Genomic DNA, 18,443 nt, shown 5'->3' on the forward strand with positions numbered 1-18,443 from the left:
AAGGTTATAACTTCGACCTTGACATGAAACAAATATTGAGGGGAATATTTTAACTTAATGATGCCATATAAATTTACATGCTAAAGGGAGCTAAACGTTACTCTCCTTGAATTAGTCTTAGGGGAGTGATGGAGAGCAAGTGTGGTGCTTCTTAAATGGTGAGCTCTGTAACTTGATCATAAAAATGTAGGCCTACTCTCAAAATTACTGTACCTAACTGGTGGATCCAGAAAATCCATTGGGAGGAGATGGAATGACATGAGGCAGAATGCCAAGGGAACTTTGGGGGAAGTTTGAAGAGGGATGGTAAACAAAAATAAAAAATAATATATAATAAAATTATAACTTGCAAAATTTAGGGGTCCCTCCCTCACCCCCCACCCCCACCCCCCCCCCCCACCCCCGATCAGCCTTTGCCTAAAATAGTAACATCTTTGGATTAGACTAGCAGTAAGGGATCTTTTATTTGCCCTTTCCCATTAGACGAGATGCATGCTTTTTTAAGCTAGGGGGTGCATTCATACATTCATACAGCTTTTTATTTACAACAATCACCTGACACCATGCCCGTCCAATAAGCTAGCGAATGATGTGAAGCTAAATAATAAATGATATATCATTCATATCATTCATCTATTGAGGGTAAAGAAATGTATGTCATCAGAATCTGATAACAACAAAACTATAATCTCTGATGTGTTATGGCATCATTTAATTACTGCATGACCTAAATTATTGTGCTAGATTAATTTAGTTAAAGGGACATTCTTGAGTTTGCTGCAATTTTTAAGATATTGACTAACAGACTTTTTAACGATTGCAACATATCAAATATATTTTTCTGCATAAAATATTAGTGGCTGTATATTAAACAGTTTCTGATCGTTCTAATATTTGTACTAGGTTAAATTTAATTTAATTTAAAAAAAAAAAAAAAAAAAAATTCGTACTACAAAATTATTTGAAGACAAAATCCAGTTTGGGTTTCTTACAAATATTAAGATGACCAGAAACACATTGAATATACAGACACTAATATTCTAAACAAGAAAATATATTTAATATGTAAGTGTAATCGTAGAAGTATTTTATTAGTCGGAAATATCTTACAATGCAGCAAACTCAGGAATGTCCCTTTAAAATACATGTCTTGCATGTGCCAACCGTTCTCCCACTTTTACGTACGTGTGTAGTGTATGTTGTGTTCGTGAGTGTAGTGTACTTGGTGTGTACATCATGTATCTGTACTTGGTGTGTACGTCGTGTATCTGTATTTGGTGTGTACGTCGTGTATATGTACTTGGTGTGGACGTCGTGTATCTATACTTGGTTCGATCCCCGTCGGTGGACCCATTGGGCTATTTCTTGTTCCAGCCAGTGCTCCACAACTGGTGTAACAGGCTGTGGTATGTACTATCCTGTCTGTGGGATGGTGCATATAAAAGATCCCATCTTGCTAATCGAAAAGAATAGCCCATGAAGTGGCGACAGCAGGTTTCCTCTCTCAATATCTGTGTGGTCCTTAACCATATGTCTGACGCCATATAACCGTAAATAAAATGTGTTGAGCGTCGTTAAATTAAATATTTCCTTCCTTCCTCCGTGTACTTGGTGTGTACGTCGTGTATCTGTACTTGGTGTGTACGTCGTGTATCCGTATTTGGTGTGGACGTCATGTATCTGTACTTGGTGTGGACGTCGTTTATCTGTACTTGGTGTGGACGTCGTGTATCTGGACTTGGTGTGGACGTCTGTGTTTGTGCTGGCGCGAATTTAGGCAGAGCCTGGGGTCTTCATTTTTGGCCAGGTAATTATACCTTTGCAGGGACGGAATGGGGGGGGGGGGGTCACACAATTCTAAGAAAGGCAAGTTTAAGTTTTTCAATCTCCCAAAAGAAACGAGATCTGTAGTTCAGGGTTATGGTCCCTGGAAAATTTTGAAATAAAGATGCTCAGAAACGACTTTTGGGGGCAGTTTAGTATTGTGGATGATGAATCAAAACAAATAAATAAAAATTGAATTAGCACTTCAGATCAGCGGGTTGGGTGGTTATTAGACCCCTGTGACCCCCCCCCCCCCCCACACACACACACCCACACACCCCGCTTTGGATCCGCCAATGCTTTTGTATATGGCAAGTCACTCTTCTTTATTAACTCCATCGAACTAAAATACATTAATGTACCCCCTGCCCCCTCCTCCCACCAACAACCCCTCCTAAATCCACTTTGTATTTGTACACTGTGTGTGTGTGTGTGTGTGTGTGTGTGTGTGTGTGCGTACATGTATAAGCACGCGCGCGCACACACACGGATAAAAAAAAGTTTGTTTGTTTTCTTTAACGGCACCACTGGAGCACATTGATTAATTAATCATCTGCTATTGGATGTCAAATACTCGGTAATTGCTCGCTTGATGCGCGGTTGGTCTAGGATCGATCCCCGTCGGTGGGCCCATTGGGCTATTTCTCATTCCAACCAGTGCACCATGACTGGACATGGTATATGCTACCCTGTATGTGGGGTGGTGCATATAAATGATCCCTTATATTAATGGAAAATTGTAGCTGGTTTCCTCTCGAAGACTATATGTCAAAATTACCAAATGTTTGACATCTAATAGCCGATGATTAATAAAATTAATGTGCTCTATAGTGGTGTCGTTAAACAGAAAAACCTTTAACAGACTTTCATCAAATGAAATCCACTACATTTTTCTTGATGCAGCAAGGAATCTTTTATATGCACTTTCCCACAGACAGGAAAGCACATGCCACGACATTTGTCCAGTTGTGCGCTGGTTGGAACAAACCAATCCAATCAGCTGAATGGATCTACCGAGGTGGTTCGATCCTGCGATGCAACCACCTCAAGCACTCAACGGACTAAGTTAAATCCCGCCCCACACGTACAGACAAACACGCGAACATACATATCTCTTAAAGGCATATTGTCACGGATTTAAGGACCTTATTTCTCTAAAAATGGATAATAAATAAAAATTACATTAATTGTTGGAAACCAAATCTAGCTATCGCATCACCTTAAATGAACCATAATGGAGTGAAATCCATGTCAACCCTCTCGGCAATTTTAGTTTTTGAATTATGGACCATTGCCATAATTCAATTATTTTTACAAAATATCATTAATAAATGGAGTATGGTGGTTATAAAGATGGTTGAATAAAGTATATTTAGGGAGAAATCAAATAATTTTTCTTTAGGTAATACTTTGTTAGACCATGAAATAGGTCGGTGGTCTGTGATAATATGGCTTTAATTGTACAGGGCCGTACCCTGACCAAAATCCATGGGGGAGCACTAAATTTTATAAATAATTTTTAACATACTATAAAGATTAAACATTTCTATGCTATTACTGGAGATATATAAAAAAAAAAAAAGGACAAGATTCTCAGGGGGGGGCAGCTGCCCCCCCTGCCCCCCCGGAGGGTACGGCCCTGTTGTATCAGTAACTGTTGATCAATATAAAAAAAAGGGAGCGGGTGCATTGTAGGCCCTGCACTACGTGCATGTTCTTCGTGTAATCAGATTAATTTGTAACATGAGATACGAGATAATATGATCTATTCATACAAGGTTGAGGCATGAAATGCTTCTCCTATCTAATACAGCTGTGAAGGTTGTTTATGTTGTAACTCGATAATCGCATTGTTTCCAAATCATCTTCATAACAGAAATATTATCATAATGAATATCAACATACGAGGCCTATCCCTGTATCGAAATAGTTTGTTTATTAAATACTATAAATATACGCCGCATGCGTCGCGAGTTTGTAGATGTTATATTGAAAATATGAACCCATACATACGTAAATTAATCTACAACGCCTCCACCTAACAAACAAAAAAATAATTAATAATAAAAAAATAAAAAATCAAAATCAAAATCAATAAATAAATAAATAAATAATAATAAAAATAATAATAAATAAATAAATAATAATAATATATAAAAATAAAAATATAAACAACTAAACAATAATAACAACAGTTAGGCCTACTGTAATAAACAATAAAAAGAGAAAAAAGAAAGAAAAAAATAAGACAATGGTGAAACGACACTTCTTTCTTTTTTTTCGTTTTATTTACTTCCATTGTCTTATTTCAATAATCTTTATCTCCACTGTCCTCATTCCTTTTGTACTGTCTTTATTGAAGATACATATACAACGCCCGTAGCGCTTGAATATGATTTGTTTCTTTTTCTTTTTCTTTTTGTTGTTGTTGATGGGGGCTTTTTGGTTGTTTGTTTGGGGGTTTTTCTGTGTTCCTTCTTTTATTCTTTAAAAAGTATTCTGAATATGTTCCAATGTATCACAAAAATTAAATAATTTCCACAAAGCGATCTTAGAGCTAAGATAACTTTAAGTGCGCTTGAATATGATTTATTTCTTTTTCTTTTTCTTTTTGTTGTTGTTGATGGGGGCTTTTTGGTTGTTTGTTTGGGGGGTTTTCTGTGTTCCTTCTTTTATTCTTTAAAAAGTATTCTGAATATGTTCCAATGTATCACAAAAATTAAATAATTTCCACAAAGCGATCTTAGAGCTAAGATAACTTTAAGTGCACTTAAGGTGATCATAGTGCTAAGATAACTTCGTGGAACGGGGCCCAATATTAAAAATAATTTTTAAAAATTTAAAAACGCGTGCGTGTGTGTGTATGTGTGTGTTTGTGTGTGCGTGTTCCCATAACCATACCTTTGTTTCCGTCACGTCCTGTCTTGCCATCCTGACGGAACATATTAGGGAGAGTACTCTTTGCTTAGAACCCTAACAGAACGTAGCCTACTAGAGAGACTATATACTGTTTGTTTGGCAGCCACCCCAAACTTAAACTATTGGCTACGTCAGTGACAGAGTACAACCTAAAAAATAGTTTTGTTTATGTTGAAAAGGTAATAATTTGTATTGAAGAGGGGGCAACCCTCCCCCAAATACCCACCAAAACTGTTATATAAATGTATTCAGCACATTATTACCAATCTAATTAAAATTAGCTCCACTTGTTAATTACAATTACCAGTAGAGCTAATTTTAATCAGATTGATTATAAATTAAATGATGATACTATTTGAAAATAAAAATAGTGTTGTTAGTGGCGGATCCAACGTGAAATCGAGCAGGGGTTACAACGAGGCTGTGAAGATGGCGATGGGGAACGGGGGGGGGGGGTGGGGGTGGGGTGGTAATTTTAGATTTTAAAAATTATTCTCATAACTGGCAGGGGTAACTGCAGGTTTCTTTTGAGCAGGAGTGCAGCCCTTTAAAATGGTGTCAACAGTATTCAAAAGTACATTAACATTATTAAATATAGGGTTAAATCTTCCACAAAAATATCAAGCTGACCATTGAACACATATGTTCCCCGCCAAAACCAATAAAGTTAAAGTTTGTTTAACAACACCACTAGAGTACATTGATTAATTAATCATCGGCTATTAAATGTCAAACATTTGGTAATTCTAACATATAGTCATCAGAGGAATCTCGTTATATTTTTCCATTCGCAGCAAGGGATCTTTTATATGCACCATCCCACAGACAGGATAGCACATATCACGGCTTTTGATATACCAGTTGTGGTGCACTGGCTGGAACGGGAAATAGCCCAATGGGCCACAGACAAGAATCGATGCTAGACCGACCGCGCATCAGGCGAGCGCTTTACCATTGGGCTACGTCCCGCCCCTCCTAAAACCAATAATAGCATTATATTAATCTGCTAAACACTTGATTTTTCGGCTAACTTTGAATTATGGACGGGGTGGATGCCATCACCTTCCTCTTGGATCCACGCATGCAGCCCCTCAGGAGTAGTTCTTACGGTTAAATTGATGAAATAAAACACAATGAACTGACTTAATTAAACTCGCGTGCATTTTTGGTAGTCTTATTAATATGCATAGGAGCCATGGCCCCCCAATCATCTTTTCCCCACCCAACACTTTTATGTGTATCTGATACCCCATAACACTACTCATTAACTACGCTAATGCAGGCCTACACACCTACTTCATCGGTCCTGATGCATGAACGAACGGACGGACGGACGGACGAACGAACGGACGACGGACGGACGAACGAACGAACAAACACACTCAGTTTGACCAGCGATGAAGTTAGACGTGGTTTCATGCGCTCTCAACTTACCCCCCCACCTGGGGGGACTGATCGCTAGTTATGGATCGCTGTTGGAGTACCGCGTCGCGTACACCGGGTCACGGGCAACCGTGACCTTGGTGTATGGCGACGCGGCTACAGCCAAGAGGAAGGGAACTAGGAAGAGGAAACGTGCGCCAGGGGCGGCTCAGGCGGGGACAAAGCTGGCGGCTCAACCGTCAGTGGCGGTCCCGTCTGCGTCGCCGCCCCCACCACGACCAAACCGGACGGATCGACGGGAGGCGACTCGCCAACCAGCCGGACCGACTGCTCAGATGCGGGAAGTGGAGCAGCCAACCAGTGCACCGCGACCAGCGTCACCTGTTCCCGCTCGTCGTTCGTCTGCGTCGAGACCCCCACCCACGGGGGACTCCGCGACGGCGACTCTGGATGTTGGGGCTGTCAAGAGGAAGGCCGTGACCCCCCCGGAGGACCAACCAGCCAAGACGCGGCCTTCTACTTCCTCTTCGGGTGACTGGAGAGTGGCAGCGCGGAAAATCAAAGGCCAGTACTCTAAGTACTTGGTGGGAGACGTCACGGACCCCGACAGACTGCCAGGCGGGGTCTACGAAGAAAACTTCAAGACGTTTCCCGATGGCCACCAGGTCGCCATCCACACGGTCAAACTACGGGGAGTGGAAGCTATAGTAGTGACGTCGCGCCGGGATGATCTTTACCGACAGGGATTCCTCAGCCATGACATGGATAACAACACCATCCACAGAATCATGAAGATCGTCACCGGCGCCCAGTACCCACAGATGGTCCACTGCCTTAACACCCACAGCTACAGGAGACTGGTGCCTCACTTTGAGGAGAGGAACAACATCACCTCCCCGTAGATGCTGTGCACCCAAACGGCCTTAACGAGGCCACTCGCGTGGACATATCGATCGGACTTTAAACTTTTAGATCTGCGTTCAAAATTTTATGTCGAAATTACTTTTTTTTTTTTAAATATTATTAAATAGTCCGATCCTCTCTTCTTTCTCTTATTTAATTTTGGACTGTCCTTCTAAAATGCTCCAAATTATATAAATATTCGACCGAGCAGTCAATTCTTTTTTATTTTTGGCTTGTAACCTTTTTATTTTTTTATCTATTAACTTCTTTACTAATTGCTATTTTCAAAATTCTGCCCAGTTTCTACCCCCCCCCCCCCCCCCCCCCCCCCCCTCCATCCCGAGTCAGGCCACCGATCTTATCGGAGGTCGGACTCGGGATGGGCGTGTTCGAAACCCTAGTGGTATATGGGCACGTTAAACTAGTTATCATCATCACCTCTACTGATATATCCATTCAACATTTGAAGAAAAAAGTGCAACAGCACAGCAGTTAGATGTCATTAGGTAGTATTAGATCCATGCATAGATATTTCACATTTATATACACTTAAAACAAATATGCTTATAAATGTCAAACAGCGATTCTGTTCGCACATTTCTGAAGTTAAACTATATTCAGATAAATGTAGGCCTCGTTTTGACATCAATAAGCATATTAAAACGTCAAAACGTTGTTGACGTTTTCATTGTACACGTTCTCGGCAATTTTTGTGAATGCGCACCTCCAGACCCTGACAGGGAATAAAAGCGAAGAACTATATACAGTAATAATCCATTGTACATCACCGACAGGAGTGATGATGCAACAAATAAGTACGTCAATCATATTCGTGCATTATAATATGAGCTAAGAAAATTAAAAAAAACAAGAAGACAGTTTTAAATAAAACTACTGGGATATATTTTTTTATATATTTGGGTGGAATAAGGGTATTTAATTCAAGGTAACATCGATTGTTACATTTCACAAAAAGAATTAATATTGGGTCATTATGCAAATCTTAACAAATTAGAATAGACCATATGCATGCTTTTCGTCTACATCATAACATAATTTAGATGTTTTTTCTTGAGATTTGAATACCGCACAGCATTTGTTTTAATGCAGGGGCGGGATTTAGCTCAGTCGGTTGAGTGCTCGCTTGAGGTGCTTGCATCGCAGGATCGAACCACCTCGGTGGACCCATTCAATTGATTGGGGGGGGGGGGGGTGTTCTCGTTCCAACCAGTGCACCGCAATTGTACAATGGCCGTGGTTTGTGCTTCCATGTGTGTGGGGAAAGTGCATATAAAATATCTCTTGCTGCATTAGGAAAAATGTAGCGGGTTTCCTCTGGCGACTACGAGTCATAATTACCAAATGTTTGACATCCAATAGCCGATAATTAATTAATCAATGTGCTCCAGTGGTGTTGTTAAACAAACTTTGTTTTAATGCAGTATAATAGTATGTAGATACTGTGCAACATATATGCAAAATATTTAGGGGTTACAGCAAGCTTGTGACACTTAACTTCCTCCCTGTGACTCCCCACCTGTAAAAAAAAAAGAAGTGCTGGTAGAGTAGTCTGAATTGAGTTATGGTACTTGTACCACCTTGCAAATTGAACTTAATTAGCCAGCCATGGCACTGTTTCAACTGTAATGCAGGTACGTGGCATCATACACCAGGGCATCATACCCTGGGGTAGTCGCCTGCCATTTGCACCTCACCCAGCCAGTTTCTGGTGCACCACTCCCCAGTTATAGGTACTCCCTGCTAGGGAGTGAATTAGCTTTTCTCTCAGACCTTCCCAAGGGCAGGATAGACAACAAGTGTCTGTTTGTAGCCCCTAAAGCAAGCCTTACCACCACAACGTTACTTTTGGTTTCGTTTTGATATATATCAGGACATGTGTTCCAAATTGTTTTATATGGTATCTGTAATTTGAATACAACCCACTAAAGTTTAGTAATACAAAATTAATATCTTGAAAATCTTTAATATTACAAAATAGTAAGTCATATTAAAATTAGAAGTACCATTTAAATCATTTAAAAAACATATTCCTATGTGTTGTTTAATTTCATGCTAAGATAATGTTAAACCATTTTTTTTACTGAGGTGCGTCCGAGGTTTGATTTCTGGCCAATTCCGTTAGTTAAATACCGTAGGAACCGTAATCGGCCGAAGTGTTTCCTGCTATACATTTTTGTTGGTCGGCTTTCCCCGTGATTTCCGGAAATAATAGTGCTGTCCCCTGGTGTCAGAATTTTATTATCGCCCAACATTGGGATTTCTCTCTTTTCATTGGTTCAAACAGACAGGAAGACGTATAATCACGTGGTAATATGATGTCACAAGGAATCCCTGGGTTTTACGAAGGTTTAATGAACGAACTCTGGAACAGAAAAAACTAACAATTTATTCTTTATATGTCGCTCCAGAAGTTCTCTAATGTAAACGATGGCAGGTGTCTTCGATTTAGAACTTCAGGATGATATCCAACCGCACGAGGAAATTTCTGATGAGGAATATTATCCGGCTAGTGGCAGCCCGGTAATGACTCGTTTTACAGTTTTGACAAAATGTCACTCGCCCATCTTCATAATCTTAGCCTAATTCTAGTCATATTTTGTCAAACAGTTATAGAGATCTAGTGTTATTATATTGGTTTAGAATAATATCGTAATTTAAATAAGACATGAAATACGTGTGTTTTTATGGTAACAATTTAACATTAAATATATTTTGCCCTTTATTGGCGCGTGTCAGCTGGTGCACGTTCGCGCATTGTTTGGCTGTCAAATTTAAACAATGAAAAATGCCTCACAGTCACAGAAGTATTCACTATATTTAATTAAGTTAAGTCCCAGATAAACCCAGTCAAGCAGTTAGGGATTTCATGTAATAGTAGACAGTGTAATCACTTTCCTTTGTTCCAGTAAACACTATTGCTGTGAGTATTGGTAATGACAAAATATATCCATATGCCTGCACTGACTTTAAAATTACACAATCTTACTGAAATTGTATAGTTATTTGGAATATTTAGAGATTGTAAATATTTTTTGTGGTAAGACATTTCGAGGTAATATGATTAGGTAAATGTATTTGTAATAAAGATATTTTGAAATAATGCTGAATTTATACATATGGCCACATAATAATAATAATAAAGTTGGTGAATGTTGCAATATCCCATTCATGGTTGTGTTTTTTTCACCATATTTTTTGAAGCTGTGACCTACTGCTATAACCAATATTACTCTTCTAGAATTTGGAGCATTGTGAAAAAAAGAAGCAAAAAAATAGCAATCTCAGAAAGCATTTACATCCGTACCAAGATAAAATATTAGTGAAAGCCTTATATATGGTGAATATTTTGTTTGTAGATTATATTCCACTTCGTTTAAAAAAAAAAAATATATATATATATATATATCATCTGCCCACAATAAAATATATAAAATGTAAATCTGACAAATACTTTTACGCCAAACATTTCAGGTTCATATTGGTGTGGGGGGGGGGGGGGGGGGGGGGGGGGGGGGGGGGGCACTGTTAAGCACACCTGTCATGGATGAAATACTTGTGACTTTGCCAGAGAATTCTGTCCAAGACCAGACCATTCCCTGTGTCTGGGACATATATTGAGTTAAAAACACCTGTTGATTTGATTAAAACTGTTACATGTATATATGTTTAGTCAGAACTAGAAGAATTGTACATGATGTAATTTAGTATAGTTTATTAGCTTTAAGCCTTCCGGCTCATAGGCATACATTTCATATACAAATCAATAACATTTATTTGATTAATTTAGCATTAGAATGGGCTTATTTTGAATGCTTTCCACTCTGGATAGATCTTGGGTATCATCTGTCTGAAGAACAAAGGGTATGTTTGTATACTAAGTAGAACTGGCTGTACAGGCACTTGTCTCAGTGACTTAATGATGGATTGGCTAGACATTGTTAGGCCAGCCTAAATGCCATTTCGTCATCTACTTAGTATGTACAGGTAGTTAAACAGAGAATAATACATGACTGGCCGTTAGATATCATATATCTCACAATTTGTTTTATAATGTATCTAACAGACACAAATGTATTATTCTATTTCTTACATATCCTCAAAAATTAAGTTTTAAGCAAATTTTAACAGTATTTACAGCTATTGCACTTGTAGCTGACTTATGCGTCAGACACATGAATGTCAGGTTACTATAAGTCACAGTCTAATCAATTTCCATCGTGTAGTTTTAATTGGATATATGGCATTGGTGACCTGGTCATCACCTAGGAGCAGCCAGTTGTATGTCTTGAAATTGTTAGCACACGTACATGTGTTAACAACCATGTGTAACCAAAAATAATACATGGTGTTCTCAAGAACGGGTGTGTAAGCATTGAAAATAAACAATGGGATATTATTCATCACATCACTCAATATTAGAATAACACAACAGCTTACAAGACAGGGAATATTATTTTTTGGAAGATTACTTTTGTACATATCTCAGCCGAAGTTGGATGTTATGCTCACGATAGGCATGCTTGGTGGACGCACACCACAAATGTTCCATACCCATACCATTCTTTTATAAGAATCAAATGTGACTTACTATTGTGATTATGTTTCTTAGTTAAAACAGGGTTCATACAGCTCATTGAAATCATGCAAAGTCATAGAATTTGATAATGTAGTTTTCAGTGAAGTAAATGAATTTTGAGTTGGGTTATGGAAAGTTATGAAACTATTTGTTTTTCTCATTCTATTTAAAATGGTCAATACAGTTACCTGCCTCAGCCCTCTATGTTAACTTTTCTATCTAGGAGCCAGATGGTGCCTATTTGTATTTTTATATAGATAGTACAGGGTTTTATCACCTATGTTTCTAGACTGATAATCGGCAGCATTCCCCACCATTTCTCAAAAGCTATGTTGTTTTTTATTCCTAATATTGGAATAAAAAATTCGCAATCAATGTAAATAATTCTCATTTTTTATTATATAAAGGCATATTTTGAAAGCAATATATAACATTTAGATATTAATTTGAATAAATACTAACAAGATTTTTTAAATTGAAACTGAAAATGTAAACATTTTTTGTAAAGCACCGCTAAAATTCCTGAAGTCAAAGCCATGAATGTCAAGTCAAATTTTAGAAATAAAACCCTGTAGTATGAAATATTTAGTCGCCAAATGAACATAAACCTTGAACAAGGTCATCTTAGTTCTAAACTAAAAAAACAGAAGCTTAAATTGTGTTTAGTATCACAGCTGAAATAATACTTTTGACATAACAATCGCACAAAAGTTTTTGGAACAGTCTGTTGTATGTATCTTTAAATTTAACCACAAATGTTTATACACAATTATCAGTATAATTAAAACAATGATATAAATAAATAACAAAGTATATTGTTTATGAAGGAATGATAATAAATATATTGTAACATATAGGTTACAGTGTTCGAGATTAACGGTATCCCGATATCCCGGGGATACCAGAATTTAATTTTGGATACCAGACTTTAAGAACCCAGTATCCCACCGGGATACCATATAATACTAAATTCTCATATGGGATACCAGATTTTGAAATGTTAGTATCCAACTGGGATACTGTCCGAAAATTTTAATCTCGAACACTGGGTTATCGAGGCCCCTATTTTCGAAGCTATCTTAACACTATGAAATAATAAAACCATCGTAAGCTGTGATGTCTCTACAGACAGGCGATAGTGACATCATAGCCTAGGGTGGTTTTACGATTTCGTGGTGCTAAGAAACTGGCCCTTAATTTATGATAACCTGTACATGGGTTACCAGACACTGCTTATTTCGATGCCCGTCACATTCCATCTGTGCATGTACAAGTTCCTTAGCATTGCAACTCACCGATGCTAACAGTGAACCAATGCAAGATTACACAACAGTACACCTTGAGGGATAAATGGTAGATTTTATATTGTAGTGCATATGGGGAGTACAAACATGTAGTCTTATTATCTGTTCTAATGGCAGGGACCCAAATATTTAACGGAGACGTTAGTGGATAACTGCTTACAACAAAATAAAATGTTTTTTGTTGCTAATGTCCAAGAAATCATCATTTTCCTATACACAATAAATATACCATACTTGTGTAAATCATCTAATAATGTTTACGAATGACAAATAAATTTCTTTAAAATGGTTATGTTGTGCAATACATACACAGCAACCTTTTCTTTTTAGTACATAATTCAACATTTTAAAATATCTTTGACATACACTTGAAGATAATCCTAATTCTTCTTTTTATTTACAGGAACTGGGTGCTGTCAGTCAAGAAGAGTAAGTTTAATTTTTTTTTTTTAAACCTTGCTGCTATTCTAAAAATGAGTAGTCCGTATGTAGGGCAGCATTTGCTTCTCACAGCAGTAGCTATCATGTTTCTCACAACATTTGCTTCTCACTCCAGTAGCTACCATATGTTTCTCAAATTTGCTTCTCACACCAGTAGCTACCATTTACTTCTCACACCAGTAGCTACCATTTACTTCTCACACCAGTAGCTACCATGTTTCTCACATTTGCTTTGTACACCAGTAGCTACCATATGTTCCTCACATCATTTGTTTTTCATACCAGTATCTACCATGTTTCTCACATTTGCTTCTCACACCAGTAGCTACTATATATTTCTCACATTTGCTTCTCACACCACTAGTTACCATGTTTCTTACATTTGCTTCTTGTGTCAGTAGCTACTATGTATTTCTCACATTTGCTTCTCGCACCAGTAGCTACCATATGGTTCTCACATTTTCTTCGCACACCAGTAGCTACCATATGTTTCTCATATTTGCTTCTCACACCAGTAGCTACTGTATGTTTCTCACATTTGCTTATCACACCAGTAGTTAACGCTGCAGTTTCTTCGTCATTGTATAATATTTTTTACTAATGCAAAATATAAACAGATCCACAGTTTTAATAATTGTCATGTATATATATATATTTTTCACATTACATTTATCTGATTTAATTTTTTTAATTGATGTATTTATTGTTCAGTACTATTTACTAAAATACCTATAGATGTGCTTTTTTTTCTAAATGGTTTAAGCACTATGTATTTACACTTTATATTTTCTTTTGTAGTGATCCTGAGATGGAAACATTTGAAATTACTGAGCATACCGTGAACCCAGGGAATTTGAAAATAGGACCATCAGATTTTGAGTTGCTCAAGGTTCTTGGCAAGGGTGGATACGGAAAGGTGTGTTTGTAGTAATTAGTTTTAAAAATAACACTATAAAGCTAAATTACTTTGAACCATTCATAAAAAAAATATATACCTAGCAAACACAATTTTGTTTAACAAGAATATTTTTCCTCAGTCAGTTCCACAATGCTGTGATTTTCTTAAAGAAAGTACTTAATGTACGTTAGCTGACAGTCTGTTGCTGGATTGGTACATTGTGGCATTTATGGATATAACTATTTGATATGTGAGTGTTTATAAATTATACTGAAGGGCTTGTTTTATGATCTATCTATCACATATTTTAAATGAATGTTATTTACTGTTCCAGGTTTTTCAAGTTCGAAAAATTGCAGGGCAAGATAATGGGCAGATTTTTGCCATGAAAGTATTGAAAAAGGTAAAAGCATTAAATAATAAAACAATTACAACTAGAATTCATATACTATTTTCTTATGTAGGACCATCAAACCACATGTAGGAACAACTTGGAATGGTGGTTGGTCCAAAACAAAATGTTTATCCATCCCATTGCAAACATTTCACATAATTAGACTTGAATCATATCCATAACATATTCATTAATATAGATATGGTTTTCAATCAAACTCCTCACCGGTACTCTTGTTTTAAATATGTATTCTTGTAATTTTGTAAAGATATGCCGGTGAATTATGTTTTGTTTTACAACATTGAACATTTCATTTTAAAACAACAAAAGTTTTTATTATAAAACATTTTATTTTCAAGGGACATTCCTGAGTTTGCTGCAATTTTTAAGATAATGACTAACAGAGAGACTTTTTAACAATTGTAATTACATATAAAATATTAGTGGGTGTATATTAAACGTGTTTCTAATCGTTCTTATATTTGTACAAGGTTAAATTTCATTTTATTTCCTAAAATATTAATTTTTCATACGTACACAATCATTTGAAGATAAAATCCAGTTTAGGCTTCTTACAAATATTTGAGACGACCAGAAACAAATTTAATATACAGAAACTGATATTCTAAACAAGAAAATATATTTAATATGTAAGTTTAATCATAGAAATATTTTATTAGTTGGAAACATCTTACAATGCAGCAAACTCAGGAATGTCCCTTTAATTGTTTAATATAATATTGAAACTGAATATTTGAGATGTGTGTTTCGTTTTTCAGGCAACCATTGCTAGGAATGCCAAAGACACGGCACATACCAAAGCTGAAAGAAATATCTTGGAGTGTGTAAAGGTGAGAAGATTTTCCACATATTTAAAATTATATCAGTTATTGCTGGAACATTACGTCACAAACTAATGCTCTATTTTAATTTCTTGTCTAACATTTGATTTAGCTGTCGATTGAGTGCTCGCCTGAGGTGCTTGCATCACAGGCTCGAAACGCCTTGGTAGATTCATTCAACTGATTTGGTTTTTCTCGTTCCAACCAGTGCACCACAACTGGTCAGTCAAAGGCAGTGGTATGTGCTTTCCTGTCAGTGGAAAAGTGCATATAAAAGATCCCTTGCTACTAATGGAAAAATGTAGCAGGTTTTGTAAGATTGTTAGTTACGGAACTATATGACATCCAGTAGTCGATGAATAATTAATCAATATATACTAGTGATTTCCGTAGAAATTTGGCAAGGCATGGTAGACCAAATAATTTTGGGGCATTTCCACCATTTTCGGGGCACTTGTTTTTCCTTAAAAATACACAAAAATTAATTGAAATAAACATTAATGTAATGTATGTGCTTCCTTTAATAAATGAATGGCAAAAGATATAAAAGGCATATTTTAGTAATTAATAATACCTTTTTGAGTGTTTTATAAAGGCAATTTTGGAATTAATTACTGAAAAAGGCTTGTTTAATCTCAGGGCAACATGGTGCTGATTAAGGCAATATGGTGCTAGACTATTACGGCATGGTGCTGTACCATGCTAAAACAAGCTAGGGAAAACACTATATACAGTATATGATGCAGAACTGAAGTCAACTAAATTGTAGCAGTCAATAGTTAGTTTTTTCAAAGTGTGTGTAATTTCTCCAGCATTAGAAAGAAAGAAAGAAATGTTTTATTTAACGACGCACTCAACACATTTTATTTACGGTTATATGGCGTCAGACATATGGTTAAGGACCACACAGATTCTAAGAGGAAACCCGCTGTCGCCACTACATGGGCAGCAGCAAGGGATCTTTTATTTGCGCTTCCCACAGGCAGGATAGCACAAACCATGGCCTTTGTTGAACCAGTTATGGATCACTGGTCGGTGCAAGTGGTTTACACCTACCCATTGAGCCTTGCGGAGCACTCACTCAGGGTTTGGAGTCGGCGTCTGGATTAAAAATCCCATGCCTCGACTGGGATCCGAACCCAGTACCTACCAGCCTGTAGACCGATGGCGTGCCACGACGCCACCGAGGCCGGTCCAGCATTAGATGCCATTGCAACAGTGATTACATTGTAACTCATACTATCCAATGGCCCTGATCTGACGGTTTGTACAACTAATGGCTCATGCGAGTACTAATTACACCAATTCATGATAATTTCTTAATGGGAAATTGTGATTTTCATTTCCCTGGTTATGAGTGCTTACTGGAGTAATAAAGCGTAATATGCTTTTGCACATTGTAAATAAGTGTTTCTTTACAAACAACTGCATAACTCTTGTTAAAATGAGAACTGATGATATTGATTTGTAAAAGTTTGTTAATATATTAATATGCATTTTGTTTGTTTACTTTCAGCATCCATTTATCGTTGATCTGATCTATGCATTCCAAACAGGTGGCAAGCTGTATCTGATTCTCGAGTATCTTCCTGGCGGAGAACTCTTCATGCAGCTTGAGCGAGAAGGAATCTTTATGGAGGACACAGCATGGTAAATCAGACAAATTAGACTTTGTTACTGCTGGAGTGGTTAGTAGTCCCTTAAGTAGGCGCATTCACCTTCAGTCTAATCATTGCTTGGTTAAAGACATCTCCGATTGGTGCCTGTTTCGTTTACAAAATAGAAGATTTTATTGTTCAAAGTTAATCCTTTAATTGGTTAACTAAAGGCTTATTTGCAAAAGCAATACATGTCTACAGATTTCGCAGACATCGGTAGCTCGGACAGCATGTGACACAGTCGGCTCACTACGAGATCAAGGATTTTAAGTGGTTGTGTGTGTACTGCCAACGTGCTACGGTATCTGTGATTATGTAATGTCGTTGTAAAGAGGTGTTTTCAGACGTCGGATACACGTTTGTTCCTAATTTGCTCTGTCGGTGACGGAAGGTGTATTTTTGTTCCCGACAATTTGTGGTCAGATGGTGTAAATGTCGTAGTAATGACGGTCATTGTAACGAGGTCTGACTGTATATTTCTTTTGTTTGCCACTTAATTTGTTGTCTCTTGTTTTTTGGCTAATGTTTTTTCTGTTCATTTCAGTTTCTATTTAGCTGAGATCACACTAGCGATAGAACATTTACATGCTGAGGGAATTATCTACAGAGATCTGAAACCAGAAAATATTTTATTGGATTCTGTTGGTGGGTATTTCGTACTGTTTTAATTTGATATTTGGTGAAAAGATAGTTGTAGTGTGATAATCAATACTCATTGTAATTTTCATTGAGTCCACATACGTTATTGACCGAGGTAAAAATCAAAGGTTGAATTTAAATAGTAAGTTAAGTTGCTTCCGTTTTTGAAGAAATCATTCATTCATCAGGGCTTACACTGGGAAACTGGCTTAGCCATTTTTCAGATATTATTAAAAATGTGGTTAATTTAAAGGGACATTCCTGACTTTGTTGCAATGCTATAAAGTTTCCGGCTAATAAAACCTTTTTTAATTGTTAGAATGACTATTTACTTACATTTCCTTGTCCAGAATATCTATATCTGTATATCCAATGTGTTTTTGGTACCCCAAATGTTCGTAGTAGCTCAATATGCATTTTTGCCAAATATTTTTTCGTACGTATCAATTTATTTTTCCCTTCAACCGTCAAATAAAGTCTATTTTTAGACGGCGGATTCCCTTCGACTTGTCATGCATTTGAAGCGCATCACGTGACCTTTTTGTGACGTAGAGCACATGTAAATACCATGCTGCCTGGTCATTTCGTACCCTAGTCATTTCGTACCATTGCAAAAGCAAAAAGTCATTTCGTACCTTAGT

The 18,443-nt window shown here is 37.1% G+C and overlaps 1 protein-coding gene across 3 annotated transcripts in view; it reads left to right on the forward strand.

The window, feature by feature from the left end:
• Positions 1-9,381: 9,381 nt before the first annotated feature.
• LOC121367855 (ribosomal protein S6 kinase beta-1-like) overlaps positions 9,382-18,443 on the forward strand; it is a 47,981-nt gene continuing 38,919 nt past the window's right edge. For all 3 annotated transcript variants that reach the window (XM_041492281.1, XM_041492280.1, XM_041492279.1), the window contains exons 1-7: positions 9,382-9,570; positions 13,334-13,359; positions 14,170-14,287; positions 14,604-14,672; positions 15,443-15,514; positions 17,022-17,155; positions 17,708-17,808. In XM_041492281.1, the coding sequence (XP_041348215.1) occupies positions 9,478-9,570; positions 13,334-13,359; positions 14,170-14,287; positions 14,604-14,672; positions 15,443-15,514; positions 17,022-17,155; positions 17,708-17,808 (613 nt within the window). In that variant the 5' untranslated portion in view covers positions 9,382-9,477. The remainder of the gene's footprint in view (positions 9,571-13,333; positions 13,360-14,169; positions 14,288-14,603; positions 14,673-15,442; positions 15,515-17,021; positions 17,156-17,707; positions 17,809-18,443) is intronic.

The sequence above is a fragment of the Gigantopelta aegis genome, chromosome 3, assembly GCF_016097555.1.
Source record: "Gigantopelta aegis isolate Gae_Host chromosome 3, Gae_host_genome, whole genome shotgun sequence".
Classification (NCBI taxonomy): Eukaryota; Metazoa; Mollusca; class Gastropoda; order Neomphalida; family Peltospiridae; genus Gigantopelta; species Gigantopelta aegis.